This window comes from Mustela nigripes, chromosome 1 (genome assembly GCF_022355385.1).
Source record: "Mustela nigripes isolate SB6536 chromosome 1, MUSNIG.SB6536, whole genome shotgun sequence".
Taxonomy (NCBI): Eukaryota; Metazoa; Chordata; class Mammalia; order Carnivora; family Mustelidae; genus Mustela; species Mustela nigripes.
In genome coordinates, this window is record NC_081557.1 from 165,682,134 (window position 1) to 165,701,080 (window position 18,947).

The 18,947-nt window shown below is 37.4% G+C and overlaps 1 protein-coding gene across 2 annotated transcripts in view; it reads right to left on the bottom strand.

Moving 5' to 3' along the window:
• MANBA (mannosidase beta) overlaps window positions 1–18,947 on the bottom strand; it is a 122,759-nt gene that overhangs the window by 47,943 nt on the left and 55,869 nt on the right. For both annotated transcript variants that reach the window (XM_059376645.1, XM_059376652.1), the window contains exon 8: window positions 2,090–2,241. In XM_059376645.1, the coding sequence (XP_059232628.1) occupies window positions 2,090–2,241 (152 nt within the window). The remainder of the gene's footprint in view (window positions 1–2,089; window positions 2,242–18,947) is intronic.

An 18,947-nucleotide genomic window follows, 5' to 3' on the forward strand; every position in this document is an offset into this window, starting at 1 on the left:
AATCGGTTAAGCGTCTGCCTTTGGCTCAGGTCACAATCCCGGGGTCCTGGGTTGGAGGCCCGCATCGGGTTCTTTGCTCAGCGGGGAGCCTGCTTCTCTGTCTCCCTCTGCCTACCACTCACCCTGCTTGTGTTCTCCCTCAAGTCAAATAAAAAAATAAATAAAATCTTTACACAAAAAAACACACATGGTGTTGATAAATATGTTTCAAAACTCCTTTAGAAAAACATGTTCTAAAATTATGGTTTGGATATAACGCTAGGTGAAGAAAGTGAGACAAAATTATATAAATATTAACTGCAACCACATAAACAAACCTGGAAAAATTGTAGGTTATATCTTTTCTCTGCCCTCTAAATTCACACTGTTATCATACTGCTTTTCAAACTAAATTATTTATTAGTTATTCTTATAGAAAAAAATGTTGTAAACCTTAGGAAGTATGAGGTGATTTTATACAACCATTTCAAATTTTAAGACAAAAACCAAAGTTTGCATAGTAGTACCCAGCTTACTCTTATTTCCTTTTTTCAATTCCTCCAGTCTAGTACAGAATTTCCTCAATTTACAGCGGGATTATATTCCAATTGGCCCATTGGAAATTGAAAATATTGTAAGTCAAAAATGCATTTAACACAGCTAAACCTTCCAAACATCCCACCTTAGCCTCACCTACCTTAGATGTGCTCAGAACACTTACATTAGCCTGCAGTTAGACAAAATCATCTACCACATAGTCTACTTTATAATAAAGTATTGATATCTCATGGAACGGACTGAATACTGTACTGAAAGTAAAACACAGAATGGGTATATGGGTACAGAATGGTTGTGACCATATCAGTTGCTGACCCTCAGTCTAGCGTGGCTGACTGGGAGGCTGCGGCTTTTGCCTCTGCCCAGCATCACAAAGGAATCCTGTACCGTTGTTAGCCCAGGACAAGATCAAAATTCAAAATATAATTTCTACAGAATATGTATCATTTTTACACCATGATAAAGTTAAAAGATCATGTCAAACCATCGTGGGTACCAGCTATTCCTCTTTCTCTAGTCAATTAAATTTCCATTCTGACTCTTCCAATTCCTATTCACATTACCCACAGGAAAATGTATAGCCACTCTAAGAACATCTACTTTGCATCTCCAGAACAGAGCCCAGAGAGGAACCAAGAAGCCCCCAACCACTGGCCGGCCAAGGACCCAGAGTGTTGGGCTTCAACAGGTATACTAGTTGGCCCAGCTGTACTAAACAGTCACTGTCCAAACCAGCCAAATGGGAGGAGCAAGGAGATGAAAAGGAAAAGAAGCAGCAAATTATGTGTCTATGTTGGGAGAATAATTTCATTTTCATGTGAAATTCAAGACAATATGTTTAAAGTAAAAGCAAATTACTACAACATTTGGCAAATTCTAAACACCAAATAATATGGTACAATGCATATTTATACATATGTAAATAAGTTAACTGTGTTTATTTCTCTTCCCAAAGTTTGTTTTTACTATCACAAAGACGGGTAATCACAAACAGGAAATATTATTCTCTTGTGAAGTGTTATTCTCATAGCTTCAGATAAACACTTTAAATTTTCTTCTAGATTTAAAACTGTAAAGCTTTTTTGGTTCCTTTTACTAAGGTAAAAGTAAAGGAATATACAAATAGCTTAGAATGAATAAGGAAATATGGGTTTCCATTTTTAAAAAAGAATGCACAGAAATAATTAAGGTATTTTTTGAAAAATTTAAAAAAAAATTTAATCATTTTTTTTCAGGGACTAACTATCCAAAATATGCATTAGTCATTTTCTTGTTCCTCCAGAGGAAATATATAATAGTTTTCTAAAAATTGGATGGTTTCAGCAGTCTCAAGTCACTTAGCTGTTAAGACTTGTTAAGACTATCTATAGCTTGTGAAAATGGAATGTATGATTTAAAAATCCTTTCCATTCTAAAGTTTCCATCATCCTAGAATTCTGTCTTACCTCTCAGTTCCTTCTACTGCAACCAAAGAAAACAAAAAGGAGTAATTCTTTAGCTTTGGGGGCTTTTAATAAAAAGAAAAACAAGAAATAAAAAAATCATAACTTACAAGTCAGAGGTTACTCGATCCTGGAATGAATCTGCTGGGATCCAGTTCGAGCCTTTCAGAAATATGGGCAATCCATTAATTTTGAAATAGAAACTCAGACCTTGAGATCCTTCAATGGGCTCTTCTATAAGTTCGACTGTCCTAAAATAAACCTTTTATGAACAAAATTAAACAATGAATATCAAATTTAAAACATAAACAAGAGATTTTTTTTTTTAATTTTATTTATTTGACAGACAGAGTTCCCAAGTAGGAAGAGAGGTAGGTGGGGGCTGGAGGTGGGGGGAAGCAGGCTTCCCTCTGAGCAGAGCATAATGTGGGGCTTAATCCCAGAACCCTGAAACCACGACCTGAGCCGAAGGCAGAGGCCTAACCCACTAAGCCACCCAGGCGCCCACAAGAGATTTTATTTTTAAAAAGGAAAGCAAATTTCTGAACAATTTACATGAACATATTTAATGTTAATTTCCTACTTGCTATGAAGCACTTAATGTAGAAGTGCATATTTCAGAATATATATATAATTATTGCCAGATTCTATCTTTTAATAGATATAAAATATAGAAACTATTAAAGAGGAAATATATTCTAGTCTTCCTTATGAAACAGGCATTTGTAATTCCATCAAAAGAAATATATTTGAATGCTCACCATTCTTCTATTTTGAAGGGTGCTTGGGTGGCTCAGTTGGTTAAGCATCTGACTCTCAATTTCAGTTCAGGTCATGATCTCAGGGTTGTGAAATCGAGCCCCAGGTTAAGCTCAGCATGGAGACTGCTTGGGATTCTCTAACCTGCTCTAACCCCCCACTCAAATAAATAAATAATCTCTTTTATAAAAATATATATATACATATATTTGAAGATAACATTTCAAAGTTAGAACAAAAACTTATACTATTTCACAAAATCAGGGGAAATCCCACCAGTTAAACTACGCATCCTGAATAGAAAACACACTCTAATTTTAGTGTTAACATGTGCCTAAATACGCATCTTAGAATCAAAGACATATAGCACTCATGAAAGAAATTGAAGAAGATACAAAAAGATGGAAGACCATTCCATGCTCTTGGATTGGAAGAATAAACATTGTTAAAATGTCTATACTGCCTAGAGCAATCTATACTTTTAATGCCATTCTGATCAAAATTCCACCGGTATTCTTCAAAGAGCTGGAGTAAATAATCCAAAAATTTGTATGGAAGACCCCGAATCGCTAAGGAAATGTTGAAAAACAAAAATAAAGCTGGGAGCATCACGTTACCTGATTTCAAGCTTTATTACAAAGCTGTGATCACCAAGACAACATGGTACTGGCATAAAAACAGACACATAGACCAGTGGAACAGAGTAGAGAGCCCAGATATAGACCTTCAACTTTATGGTCAATTAATCTTTCACAAAACAGGAAAAAATATACAGTGGAAAAAAGACAGTCTCTTCAATAAATGGTGCTGGGGAAACTGGACAGCTATAAGTAGAAGAATGAAACTCAACCATTCTCTTACACCGTACACAAAGATAAACTCAAAATGGATAAAAGACCTCAACGTGAGACAGGAATCCATCAAAATCCTAGAGGAGAACATAGGCAGTAATCTCTTCGATATCAGCCACAGCAACTTCTTTCAAGATATGTCTCCAAAGGCAAAGGAAACAAAAGAGAAAATAAACTTTGGGGACTTCATCAAAATCAAAAGCTTCTGCACAGCAAAGGAAACAGTCAAGAAAACAAAGAGGCAACCCACGGAATGGGAGAAGATATTTGCAAATGACAGTACAGACAAAAGGTTGATATCCAGGATCTATAATGAACTCCTCAAACTCAACACACATGGAACAGGCAAACATATCAAACAATGGGCAGAAGATATGAACAGACACTTCTCCAATCAAGACATACAAATGGCTAGCAGACACATGAAAAAATGTTCATCATCATTAGCCCTCAGGGAGATTCAAACTAAAACCACATTGAGAAATCACCTTACACCAGTTAGAATGGCCAAAATTAACAAAACAGGAAACAACATGTGTTGGAGGGATGTGGAGAAAGGGGAACCCTCTTACACTGTTGGTGGGAATGCAAGTTGGTGCAGCCTCTTTGGAAAACAATGTGGAGATTCCTCAAGAAATTAAAAATAGAACTTCCCTATGACTCTGCAATTGCACTCCTGGGTATTTACCCCAAAGATACAGATGTTGTGAAAAGAAGGGCCATCTGTACCCCAATGTTTAAAGCAGTAATGGCCATGGTCGCCAAACTATGGAAAGAACCAAGATGCCCTTCAACAGATGAATGGGTAAGGAAGATGTGGTCCATATACACTATGAAGTATTATGCCTCCATCACAAAGGATGAATACCCAACTTTTGTAGCAACATGGATGGGACTGGAAGAGATTATGCTGAGTGAAATAAGTCAAGTAGAGAGAGTCAATTATCATATGGTTTCACTTATTTGTGGAGCATAACAAATATCATGGAGGACAAGGGGTATGAGAGAGGAGAAGGGAGTTGGGGTAAATTGGAAGGGGAGGTGAATCATGAGAGACTATGGACTCTGAAAAACAATCTGAGGGGTCTGAAGTGGTGGGTGGGTGGGAGTTTGGGGTACTAGGTGGTGGGTATTACAGAGGGCACGGATTGCATGGAGCACTGGGTGTGGTGAAAAAATAATGAATACTGTTTTTCTGAAAATAAATTAATTAATAAAAAAAGACATATAGCACAGAGTATTTCACAATTTAACAACTTACCAATCTTAATAGCACATTAGTGTAAAATCATTTCGTTTAACGGGCAATTTAATCCCAACTAATCATCACATTAAACTCAATGTTTGAGAGAGCTCTAGAGATGTAAGTGGTGTTCCAAGTGGAAGACAGAATAGGAGCACACACTCCAATATTATAACCACTGAGTGAGAAGAAGCTGAGACCTTTGTCCCTGGGACACTCTAGCCAGGTTAAGCGGAAGCACTTAAGCATGAGCAGCAAGACTCCAGATAGAGAAGACTGAGGTTTTTATCCAAATCTTCATTCCTTTCAGTCATAAACTGGAGCAAGGAATGAGGAAGTGGTTGTACACCAATGAAGCCTCGCCTTGAACCAAGATTATGCTTTTCTTCTCTAATTAAAATAAATAAATGAATTAATCACTTTATTCTATGAAATAAAAGTGCTCACCGTTCTTCTATTTTCTTACCCTTGCTCTTATTACTCTGACATGACAAAAAGATATGAATTAACTTTATGAGAAGACAGAGAATAAGGCTTGGTTGAGGAGGATCTTGACATGGAATTACTATACCTGCTTTAGGGTTGCAAATGTAAAATATGTAAGGCGATTTTCACAGACACTTTGAAAACACTTTGAGGGGTAGATTCAAATATCTAGAACAGCAGTTCTTTAAGTATGGCTGGGGACTACATGGGACCCCTTGGAATCCTGTAGGAGATCCTTGTGTTCGAAACTATTTCTGTAGTAAAGCTAAAATATTATTTGCCGGGCGCCTTGGTGGCTCAGTGGGTTAAGCCGCTGCCTTCGGCTCAGGTCATGATCTCAGGGTCCTGGGATTGAGTCCCGCATCGCATCGGGCTCTCTGCTCAGCAGGGGGCCTGCTTCCCTCTATCTCCCTCTCTGCCTGCCTCTCTGTCTGCTTGTGATCTATCTCTGTCAAATAAATAAATAAAATCTTTAAATAAAAAATAAAATAAAATATTATTTGCCTTTTTCACTCTCTCACTCTTCTGAATGTATGGCCTTTCCAGAAATTACATGATGTGTGATGACATCACTTTTTTGGCTAATGGAATGCATGCTTGCATATTCTGGTGTGTTCTACTTCTACGGTAGAGGTTTAGTATTTAAAGGGGTGAGTTTTCAGATATTAACTCAGTTTGTTCTCAGCTTCTACTGTGTTCTTTGTAGTGTGTCTGGTTATTCCTGCTATAATCTCTGTAACCTCACTGTCATTCAATAAATGCTCCTTTTGAATCTCAAAGTTTCCCTTGCAACCTACACAGAAACACAAAAGAATTAGGTACCATTTGTTAACTTGTTTCACAGTGGTTATTTTTAAGTTTTCAAATGAAAATGAATGTTAATTTTAATTGAAATTCATTTTACAGTTCAGTATTTTTTATTCTAAAGAAGTATTTCAAATATGCTTTTTCTTAAGTTTGAGTTGCAACTACAAGACTAACATTCTCAACCTACACCTATATTGTCTCCATTTAAAAAATGCTGGAAAAAAAAAATGAAATTGACATATCAGAAGTTTTCTTTCTCTCTCTCTTTTATTTTTTTAAAGTAGGCTCCACAGCCACTGTGGAGCCCAATGCAGGGCTTGAACTCACAACCTTGAGATCAAGACCTGCAATGGCATCAAGAGTTGAATGCTTAACAAGTGAGGCACCCAGGTGCCCAACATTATTAGAGTTTGCTGATTCATGGAAGGGAAGAACCTACTCCAAAGAAATTGGGTAAAATTACAAATAAGTAATGAAATTGTGATGAAATCCATATTCCCTCAACTTTATAACTGTTAATAATTTATCTTACTGTGCCTTATGCAATGTAACATTTGAAAAACAATACTTATGGTGCCAGTTAAATTGCAGTATCATTTTGAGACCCATCATTTTTCATATAAAGAAAAAAGAATGGAAGATTTTAGACAAGATAAGCTCTTTAAAAGGCAAACATTGTTTATTATGCTCTAATATATTATTTTATATTATATTACAATGCTTTCAAACCAGAAATGAAAAAGTCACTGGAGCATGTTACAGGACTCATTATGTTACATAGCTGGAAAAGCATTCACACACACACACACACACACACACACATTTTATGTTCAGTTAGTCAACATATAGTATATCATTAGTTTTTGATGTAGTGTTCAACAATTCATTATGAGAAGCACACATATTAGCTGACAGAGTTTTACAGTTGACATTGCTGAATGCCTACTAGATAAAAAGTCAAAAAATGAAATCACAGCATTGTCACTTGGCAATGATAAGTAAGTCATCCAATTAAAGATTTAGCTGCAACAGGATACTGAGCTGATCTCTCATCTGAAGTATCACTGTTTGCCTGAGAAATGGATGAATCTCCAGAATGATGGACTCACTGTTTGCTTTTATTTGTCTGTTAATAAGCAGAATGAATCATCAAAGATTTCTTTTATGTAAATCTCTGGCAACAGAATACAAGAAATGCTGAAATATTCAACGTACTGAATAGTTTCTTTGAATCTCAAGGTTAGCAACAAGTGTGTTAACAACATTTGCCCCGATGTTACAAAGGCAGTGGTGGGTAACAATTCCTGGCACCTCCACAAAAATCAAGGCAGTAGATCCCAACTGTGCTAACTGTCACTGTATCCTTCACCTTCAAGCATCAGCAGGAAAAAAAAAGTCAGTTTCACTTAAGAATGTCCTTGGTAAAGCAGTAAAAATTACTAATTCTATTAAACCCTAACCTTGAGCAGACATCGTTATAACAGTCTGTGTGATGAAAAAATGATAGAATGGGAAATACAGATGAAGTCCCACAAAATAGATTTCTTGAGGAAAAGCATCTGGGCCACTGCTTGAGTTGTAAACTGAATTAGTCATCTGGTTTGTGAAACTTCATATTCACTAGAAAGAACTGCCAGACAAACTATGGTTATTCAGACTTGGCTATCTGGCAGACATTTCTTGAAAATGAATGAAGTGAGCCTTGTCACTTCAAGGAAGATAAGTGAAAGTATTGTGGACAAGGATAAAACTCAAACTTACAGGTAAAAATTAGGATTTAGGAAAACTTATATCTACTCCCATGAGCTCGAGAGCTTCCCAATACTTAAAGACTTCTCCGTAATATCAGTGTGATATTAACAAATGTGTATGTGATATTATATAATGGAATGTTTCAGTATTTGGAAACATCTGGATATCTTAAGACACCAATATTTTTCCAATAACCAATGCACTACGTTATGATATCACATAAAAGATCCATTAAGAATGAGTAAGGCATGGTAATACAGAGAATACAGAGAATAGAGTCAGGTAGTGCTGTAGTAACATTGTAGGGTGACAGGTAGGAGCTGAACTTGTAAGCACAGCATAAGTCACACAGTTGTCAAATTACTATGCTGTATACCTGGAACTAATGTAATGCTGTCAACTATGTCTCAGTAAAAAAAATAATAATTTTAAAAATCCATTAAAGGTGGAAGATACACCAACAGATTTTAATGTAACAGAGTACAAAGTTTTTTAAAATGGCTTCAGATTCCACTTTGCAACTAACCTTTAAGAAACCACCACTGCTTAAGTTCTCCTGCAGTACCAAAGAAGGGCCTCGATCATTTGAAAAGGCTACTAAAGGACTCCTCTCTTTTCCATCTACATACCTATGTAAGATCATTTTTTCTTCGCATGTTTCAATGAAAACAACATGTTGCAAATTAAATGCAGAAGCCGATGAACATCCAGCCATCCTCCATTAAACAACACATTAAAGAGACTTGTAAACATGTAAAATAATGTCATTATTCTCACTACATTTTCTGTTTTATAAATATATTTATTCTTCATAAAATAACTCACACATTAACATATCATGGATTTGGTACTGTGATTTGAAATGAGTAAATATTTAATCCTCAGTTTTAAAATTTGCCCACATAAACAAAGGTACATTGGGGTTCTCAATAATTTTTATGAATGTAAAGTGATTGTGAGTCCAAAAAAAACTGAGAATCACTAATCTAGAAAACAGAACTCACTTACTTCTTTATACCAATTAATGCTACAAACAGTATTAATGATAAAACTCATCTGCCCCAATTTTCTCTTTTCTGTTTAAATTTTCTCATGAAGGGGTGCCTGGGTAGCTCAGTGGGTTAAGCCTCTGCCTTCGGCTCAGGTCATGATCTCAGGGTCCTGGGATCGAGCCCCACATGGGGCTCTCTGCTCATCAGGGAGTCTACTTCCCCCCCACCCCGTCTGCCTCTCTGCCTGCTTGTGATATCTGTCTGTCTAATAAATAAATAAAATCTTTAAAAAAAAATTTTTTTCTCATGAAAAGCAGCTATCCCTATCTTCCACTCCTGCAGTAACAATTTTATGGCCCAGGTCAAAGTAAACCCTAAAGCACCTGAGAGTCCTCAGAGGTGAAGCAGGAATTACCAGGCACCTTTCCCTTTGGACATTCCCTGACAGGTTAAAGGCTGGATCTATGACAGTAACTCCCCATGTCCTCTGGGAGTCCTGATAGGTTAATATAAAAGCCTTCTTCTACAACAGGTATTTTACTTCCAAGGAAATAATGAGCTTTGAAAGAGGTTTTTTGAAAAGTTCCCTGAGTAAAATATATTTACATCGAGAGGGAATTACAAGATCAAAACTATATTAAAGAACTCAAAAAAATATTGTCTAAAAGTAGAAAAAAATACCTAAGAACCTAAATGTGTAAGCCAAGCAGTTTGCATTTAAAACTTTTTAATTTGCAAACTTGTCTATCTACAGTTGAAGATTCCACTGGCAACTCACCAGGTAAGTTTTTAAATTAGCTTTAATGATTACATTTTTGAAATAGAAGGACTAACTCAAAGTACAGAACTGAACACATTTTTTAGACTAAGAGGAATATCTTTTTTTTTTTTTTTCTTTTTAAAGGCAGGCAGAGAGAGAGAGAGGAGGAAGCAGGCTCCCTGATAGGAGAGAGCCCGATGCGGGACTCGATCCCAGGACCCTGAGATCATGACCTGAGCCGAAGGCAGCGGCTTAACCCACTGAGCCACCCAGGCGCCCAGGAATATCTTAACTAAAGGGCTTAAGAGGTATGTGACTGATAACACTGTGCTTCTCAAATTTCTTTCTCTGGCAGACCAGATGATGATGTAATGAATCATTGAGTCATAAACTGCATATCGCCTCTCAGCTGTTTGCAATCAAATACTAAAAAGGCTGCCATAGTTGGGGCGCCAGGGTGGCTCAGTGGGTTGAACGTCTGACTCTTGGTTTCGGCTCAGGTCATGATCTCAGGGGGGTGAGATCGAGCCCTGGGTCAGTCGGGGCTTCCTGCACAGTGGGGAGTCTGCTTCTCCCCCCCTCCCTCTGCCCTGCTCATGCTCTCTCTCTTTCTCTCAAATAAATAAATCTTAAAAAAAATAAAATGCTGTCATAGTATCACTAGATACTAGTAATTTTCTTCTTAAAAAAATCTTATTTCCAAATATTGACAAATGTTACCTGAACTACTTTTTTACTACTTTTTTTACTTTTCAAATAATTTTCATGAATTTCCAAAAACATGAGTCATTTCATTTACATTACATTACAGTGTTTTTAGAGACAAGCAAACACATTTCTGTCTGCTCTAAAAGTGCTTTAACAGGCAGAAGCACTGAGAAAACATGTGCTGGGTTTCCACAAAGAGCTGTCCTCACACAGGCCTGTGCAGGACCACACAAGCCCTAGCAACATGCAGCAAGCGCAACCAGAAGGTGACATCTTCAAGTTTACACCCGCACAGTTGTCTGGTATCTTTGTGGCCAGAGGTGCATTCCCTTATCTGACAGAATAGACAGAATCACTGTTTAACAAATCCCCTCTTCTCTATGACAAAATTATTTTCAGTAATAATAATGAAATGAAATGAATAATGATAATATCCAGAAAAGAAATGCAGACACTTTCCTTTATTTAACTTCATATGAACAGTCATACCATTTTTAAGTAAAATAAAAGAATAGAAAAAAGGAGAAGTGGACCCCTAGTTCGCTCAGTCAGTTAAGCACCTGCCATCGGCTCAGGTCATGATCCCAGGGTTTTGGGATCAAGGCCCTGCATCGGGATCCCTGCTCAGCAAGGAGCCTGCTTCTTTCTCCCCCACTGCCGGCCATTCTCCCTGCTCGTGCTCTCTCTGTCAAATAAATAAAATCTTAAAAAAAAAAAAAAAAAAAAAAGGAAAAGTAACAGATTCATGTACTCAATTATATTAGTGTTTTTGGAAAAAAGTAAATGACATTTCCATATATCGGTTCATTATAGAAATGAATAATATTTGTTATGTTGAGCCTTAACTTCTAACAATGTCAAGAACTTTGTCAAAACTGATCTTCTTTGTGTGTATATGCTTTATAAAGAATAAAGCCAGATTTGTTGATCTATCCTTACATAGTTGACAGAGGAACACTTTTTATTAATTTTAATTTATTAAATTTCATTTTTTTCAAATGAAGCCCAAAATATGCAAATATTTGGGGGGAAGTATTAGACAGAAAGTTAAGTCTGACAGAGATTCATAGAAAATCCCACTTCTCATTAAATTCCAAAAAATGCAGTAGTACCCATGCCTTTGTTTCTTTGAGAACCACTCCAAGTATTTACAAATGCCTCTGGGGTGAAAAGTATGCCTTCTGAAAGTAGCAAAATCAAAGAAAATGCCTACATGATCGTGAACATAGACATTACTTGATCCACTGGTTTAGAACAAGTATCCAGTTCTTGGTGAAAATGACTGGGATATTCAACACAGCTGTTTCGATTCCTCTGGGCACTGTAAGAGCTCATCTTTTGTTGCTCCCCCTGACACTCTTCTTCAGAATTTGATTCTTTTTTTCTATGTAAATGTTCATTTCCTTACATTTTGTTGTTGCACAGTAAATAGCCTTCACCAAAATTTCTGTGTGCTTATCTTCAAAGAAAAGTTTGAAAGCTTGGTATTTCACTGTACATTGTTCAAGGCAGATTCTGGCTATTTATAAATAATGTTTGTATCTGATTAACCTCAACTAAAATTCTACACAGGAAAAAAGAAAGATAATTCAAAAGAGGAAAACTGTAGTAGCAGAGGACAAACTCTGAGCGGATTCTCATGCATCCACATGTCTTTGGATCACAGAGTACTTCAAAGTGGAGATTAACTTTTCAAAATTTACTGTATCCTTGCCTCCTAATGAGCACTCCATCTCGTCTAGGAAAGACTTTCTGTAGCTTTTTCCAACAATGAGATTTAAAAGAATGAATAAAACTTTTCCAAAGTTCACAAAACATCACACATGAAGAAATGTTTCCCAAAAAGAAAACTTCACAAGGTTCAGAGAATGATTTCCAGAAGATAGAAATCAAATATGAGATTAATCTCTTGAATTCCTGTATGAACTCCACCTCAAATATTGGCCACATATGCAGCACCCTCCTGTCACTGACTACAACAGAGGTTTATGAAACAAGCATCCAGTTGTTTCAAGGTACCCTCTGTGAGGTCAGCTGCAGCCTTTCCAGAAATATAAGAATGACTTTTTTATATCAATTCTTATCACCTTTTATACAGACAAATCTTTTATACAGAGTTAGATTTGATCTCTATGAAGCATCTGAAGTGTTAACAAAAAGAATTCCAAGTAGGGGTGCCTGGGTAGCTCAGTGGGTTAAGCCTCTGCCTTCAGGTCCTGGGATCAAGTCCCACATCGGGCTCTCTGCTCAGCAGGGAGCCTGCTTCTCCCCTCTCTCTGCCTGCCTCTCTGCGTATTTGTGATCTCTCTCTCTCTCTGTGTCAAATAAATAAATAAAATCTTAAAAAAAAAAAGAATTCCAGGGCATTTTGGTTTTTTTAATATCTGCCACTACTAAAACATACACTGATAGTTTTAAAACAATTAACAATTCCCACAGTTGTGGGAATGGTTAACTAATCTTCAAGAAAGCAGGAAAGAATATCCAATGGAAAAACGAGTCTCTTCAACATATGGTGTTGGGAAAATTGGACTGCCACATGCAGAAGAATGAAACTGGACCATTTCCTTACAGCACACACAATAATAGACTCAAAATGGATGAAAAACCTCAATGTGAGACAGGAATCCATCAAAATCCGAGAGAAGAATACAGGCAGCAACCTCTTTGACCTCAGCCACAGCAACTTCTTATTAGACATGTTGCCAGGGGCAAGGGATACAAAAGCAAAAATGAACTACTGGAACTTCATCAAGATGAAAAGCTTCTGCACAATCAACAAAACTAAAAGGCAACTGATGGAAGGGGATAAGAAATCTGCAAATGATACATCTGATAAAGGGTTAATATCCAAAATCTATAAAGAACATTTGAGACTGAACACCCAAAAAACAAATAATCCAGTTAAGAAATGGGCAGAAGACATGAATACACATTTTTCCAAAGAAGACATTCAGATGGCCAACAGACACATGAGAAGATGCTCAACATCACTCATCATCAGGGAAATACAAATCAAAACCATATGATGAGTGAGATATCGCCTCACACCTGTCAGAATGGCTAAAAGTAACAACACAGGAAACAAAAGATGTTGGTGAAGATGTGGAGAAAGGGAAACCTCCTTACACTGTTGGTGGGAATACAAACTGATAGAGCCATTCTGGAAATCAGCATGGGGCTTCCTCCAAAAGTTAAAGATAGAACTACCCTACAATCCCACAACTGTACAACTAGGTATTTACCCAAAGGATAAAAAAGCACATATTTGAAGGGCCATATGCACCCTGTTCTATAAACAAGAGCCAAATTATGGAAATAACCCAGATGTTCACTGACTGATGAATAAAGAAGATGTGGTAAATACATATAAAATGGAATACTATTCAGCCATCAAAAAGAATGAACTCAGGGCACCTGGGTGGCTCCGTGGGTTAAAGCCTCTGCCTTTAAATCAGGTCATGATCTCAGGGTTGTGGAATCGAGTCCTATGTTGGCTCCATGCTCAGAGGGGAGTCTGTTTCATTCTGTCCTTCTGTCCCTCCCCACCAAAATAAATAAATAAATCTTAAAAAAAAGCAATCTTGCCATTTGCAACATGGATGGAAGTAGTGGGTTTTATGCTAAATGGGGTAAGTCAGTCAAAGAAAGACAAGTACCATATGACTTCACTCATATGTGGAATTTAAGAAACAAAACAGATGAAATATGGGAAGGGAAAAAGAAAGAGAAAGGGAAGCAAACCATAAAAGATTCTCAATGATAGAGAACAAACTGAGGGTTGATGGTGGAAGGTGGATGGGGATGGGCTAAATGGGTGATGGGTATTAAGAAGGGCACTTGTTAGATGAGCACAGTGCTCATGGGTGTTTCCATGAGCACTGGAGTGAATCACTAAATTCTATTCCAGAAACCTATATTACACTATACATTAACTAACTAGAATTTAAATAAAAATTTGGAAGAAAAAAATTAACAAATAAAGAATTTCAATTCTAAAGATATTAAAACTAGTAAAATATTTCATATATCAATTCAAATATCCACTTACCAAACAAAATATTATATATTCTACATCTCAGTTCACACTTTCCCCCAAGTTTTTTTTTTTTACAGACTTTATTTTTTTAGAGCAGTTAAGATTCATGGCAAAATTTAGGGGAAAGTAAAAAAACTTCTCATATACTCTTTGCCCCCACAGTGCATGGCCTTCCCCATGACCAGCATCCTCCACTATGGTGGTACATTACTTACAACTAATAAACCTGTATTGTTATACAGAGTAGTTCCACTGCCCTCAAAATCCAATATGCACCACCCCTTCCCCTCTCCCTCCTCCCCACAGTCCCTAGCAACCACTGATCTTTTTACCACTTCCACAGTTTCATCTTTTCCAGAATGTCACATACATGGAGTCATGCCATATGGGCCCTTTCAGACTGGCATCTTTCACCGGGTAATCATCATTTAAGCTTCCTCCAAGTCTTTTCAGAGCTAATAGCTCTTTTCAACACTGAATAATAAACAGTCCATTGTCTGGATCCACCAGGTTTACTTATCACTTCACTTACTGAAAAACTTCCTGGTTGCTTCTAACTTTTGGCAATTAGGAATGAACCTAATGTAAACAGCAATGTACAGATTTTGTGTGGACATACGTTTTCAGTCCTTTGGATAGTAAGCAGATCAACTGCTGGATCATTTGGTAAGAGTATGTTTCGTTTTATAAGAAACCACCACACTGTCTTCCAAAGTGACTGACTGTATGTACCACTCTGCATTCCCACCAGTGATGAAAGAGAGTTCCTGTGGCTGCATATCCTCACCGGCATTTAGAACTGTCAGTGTTCCAGGTTTTGGCCTTTTTTTGTTTGTTTGTTTGTTTTATTTATTCACTTGACAGAGAGCACGAGCAAGCCAGTGAGCAAGTGAGATCATGAGCAGGGAGAAGGGTCAGAGAGACAGGGAGAAGCAGACTCCCCACTGAGCAGGGTGCTTGATGCAGGGTGCCAACGCAGGACCCCAAGATCATGACCTAAGACACCCAGGTGCCCCATGTTTTGGCCATTCTAAAGGGTGTATAGTGCCATCCTATTTAAATTTGCATTTTCCTAATGACATGTGATGTGGATTATCTTTTCATATGTTTATTTGCCATCTGTATCTCTTCAAGTTTGCTACGGTCTTTAGTCCATCTTTTTTAAAATTGGTTTATTTTCTTACTGCTGAGTTTTAATAGTTCTTCGTGTATTTTGTTTAACAAGATATGTCTTTCGCAAACATTTTCTCCCATCTGTGACTTGTTTTCTTATTCTCTCGACATTGTCTTTGGCAGAGAAGTTGTTCTGAATTTTTTTTAAGATTTTTTATTTGAGAGAGAGAGAGTACAAGTGCAAGCTGGGAGAGGGGCTTAAGAGAGGGAGAGAAAGACTTCCAGCCTAACTCCCTCGGAGTGTGAAGACTGATGTGGGGCTCAATATCACGACCCTAAAATCATGACCAGAGCCAAAATCAAGAGTTGGATGCCCAACTGATTGAGTCACCCAGGTACTGCCCCAGAAGTTTCTAATTTTACTCAAGTTCAGCTTATCAATTATTTCTATATTAAAATTTTAAGCTTTAGGTCACACTGAAGTAGCTCATGTTTAGTTTCTGTTTTTTTATAATCACTCTGCTATTGTTGTTTCTAATCTACTTTTAAATGCAACAATATGTAAGAAGACAGAGACTAGGGACACAAACCATTCCAAAACAAGTTTAAACTGTTTTAAACTATTATAAACTTACTTTCAAAATGACTATATGCAGCTGAGTCTCCATGATCCTGGGGACAACTATATAACTAAGAGTTCTCCAAATTTATGTCCATGTAAAATGTAACATTTATTAAAGAGTTAATAATAAAAATGCGCTAATTGAAGCCTACATATATGTTATTAAAACTCAAGAATAATTGCACAGATGGATAAAACTTAAACCAACAAAAGATTCTGCAGGGAAGAGTATTTAATCACTGACATTGTACAGAATTGCCAGACACACTAATACACATAATGCACCCACTTACTGCCTGTACCCAGGGCTAACTGCTCCCATGACCCAGTCTGGGTAAGCTGCTATCCACAGCCATTTTGGAAATATTTAATTAAAATGTGACAGTTGGAAAGACAAAAGGGTGGGGGGCGCCTGGGTGACTCAGTCCATTAAGTGTCTGCCTTGGGCTCAGGTCATGGTCTTGGGGTCCTGGGATCGAGCCCGAGTCAGGCTCCCTGCTCAGTGGGGAGTCTGTTTAACCCTCTCCTTTTGTCCCTCTCCCTGCTTGTGCACTCCCTCTCTTTCTCAAATAAATAAAATCTTTAAAAAAAAAAAAAAACAAAAGGGAAATTTACTGAGATGAACAGTGTCCTTCAAAATTCAAATCACTCAGAAACTCAAATGTGACCTTATTTGCAAATAGGGTCTTTACAGATATAATTAGTTATTAAAATGAGGTTATACTGGCTTAGGATAGACCCTAATCCAAAGGCTGCCATCCTTGTAAGAAAAGCAGAGACACACACATACACAGAGAAGGCCATATGATGAGAGAAACAGAGATTTGAGTAACCCAACTATAAGCCAAGAAATGCCAAGGATTACCGCAACCACCAGAATCTGGAAGAGGCAATGAAGGATCCATCTTGGAGCCTTTAGAAGGAACATGGCCTGCCAACACCTTGATTTTGGACTTTGAGCCTCCAGGACTACGAGAAATTAAATTGTTTTTGTTCTAAGCTACTCCATTTGTTACAGTTGCCCTAGGAAACCAGAGACCCACAGAGGGTGACATACTTCACAATCTCTGTGAACTCTCAGTACTGATCAGATGTACGAAGTAGTCAGAAATAGACCTTGATTATTCTGAACTCCACATTTTTTTGGCTATGTACTTGTAAGGTCTTTAAAGAGCCAAAAGCAGCATTTAGAAAGAAAAAGAAAAGAAAAAATCTCACAGGCATTGTGCTCTCTTTCTGCCCTGCAGATACTGCAAAGATGAAACTGGGAACTTAAGAAACAAAGAACAAAGCAAAATTTGGAAAAAAAAAAAAAAAAAAAGGAATAAATCTCCATCATTTTCTAACTGTAATAGCTAGGGGCAGTTTTTTATCTCTTCTGGTTTAGGAACTGCGCAAAATAATTTCTAATTCTGGAATACATATTACTACATTGTCTATTTCCCTACATAATTTAATTAGAGAATCTTGATGCTAAGACAAATACAAACAACTGCTTTCTGTTGCTTTTAGCAAGATTTACCTTACACAGGGACTACATGAGAGACACAAAATAAGTTGTGCTAAAGAGAAATACCAACTAATTGATTTACTATTTTTCTAGAAAGGTTAAACTGTAATAGTCCTTCAAACGTACTTATTATGTCTTTGACATGTATTAGGTAGGAATTCAGTATAATCAATTAGTAGGATAAAAATATTCAATTAACCTGGGCAGAAGATGGCAAAACAGTGATTAGGAAGATTTTTTTTAATCTCATTTACCCAGAGCAGCCTTTCCCACTAAATGTATACACAAAACTTCCTTTGTTAAAAGCAAGCTGACTCTACCAAACTTGCACTTTAGGGTCCCTGTGAAATGACATATTGGACAGAATTTATAAGAGCCCAATGCCTAGCTTTTACTTTATAATTTATTTTTAAATTTCCTATATTTTCTTCATATGACCTCCCTTCATACCTACAGTATGAATAACCTCAAAGTTATTCCTTTCAACAATAAAAAAAGTTCAGTCATTCAGTCAAAAAAATATTATCAAATATCAAATATTATCAAATATCAAATATTATCAAAAAGAATGTCAAGATATTCTTCCCTGTTCACAAAGAAATGTAGTCAGCCCTTTCCCCTCCTATTAGACCCAGTACATCTCTGCTGCATGGGCTGCATCCAAAATTCCTAACTTCTCCAAGGCCTTTTTGTCTGAGTTAACTGTGCTGCTGTCTTGAGACAGACTGAGTTAACAAAAAATAAAATACCCTTATGTCTGGGCATGTGGGTGGCTCAATTGCTTAAGCGTCTGCCACAGGGCCCTGGGATCGAGTTCCACATCAGGTCTCCCTGCTCTTCGGGGAGCCTGCTTCTCCCTTTGCCTGCTGTTCCCCCTGCTTGTGTGCACTTTCTTTCTCTCTCTTAAGTAAATAAAATCTTTTTAAAAATGAGTATGTCTAATCTCAGTGGAAGAGAGGCATGAAAGATATAAAACTGAAGCAAGATGGATTACAATAAGATAGCTTCAAAATAGGAACAGTTTTACATAGAGCAAGCCCAAGGTAACAACAGAACTGTCAGGATACCAGAGCCACTGAGGTGAGATAAGGAGGTGTCTGTGAGGAGAACAGAAGTCCTGACACAACAGCTAGCGCTGGGGGGCACGTGAGCATGGGCAGTAGAAGTGAAACCTAAGCCCTCTGGAAGGCAGCTCAGCAGGCTCTCTCAAAGCTGACCTACGTGTCCCCTGTGATCCAGTGATTCCGGTCCCAGCACAAACGTTGTGCTCTGACTGATCATCATTAATGTTCACAGGGTTTTTAGAGGGGCGGGAAGTGGCAGGGA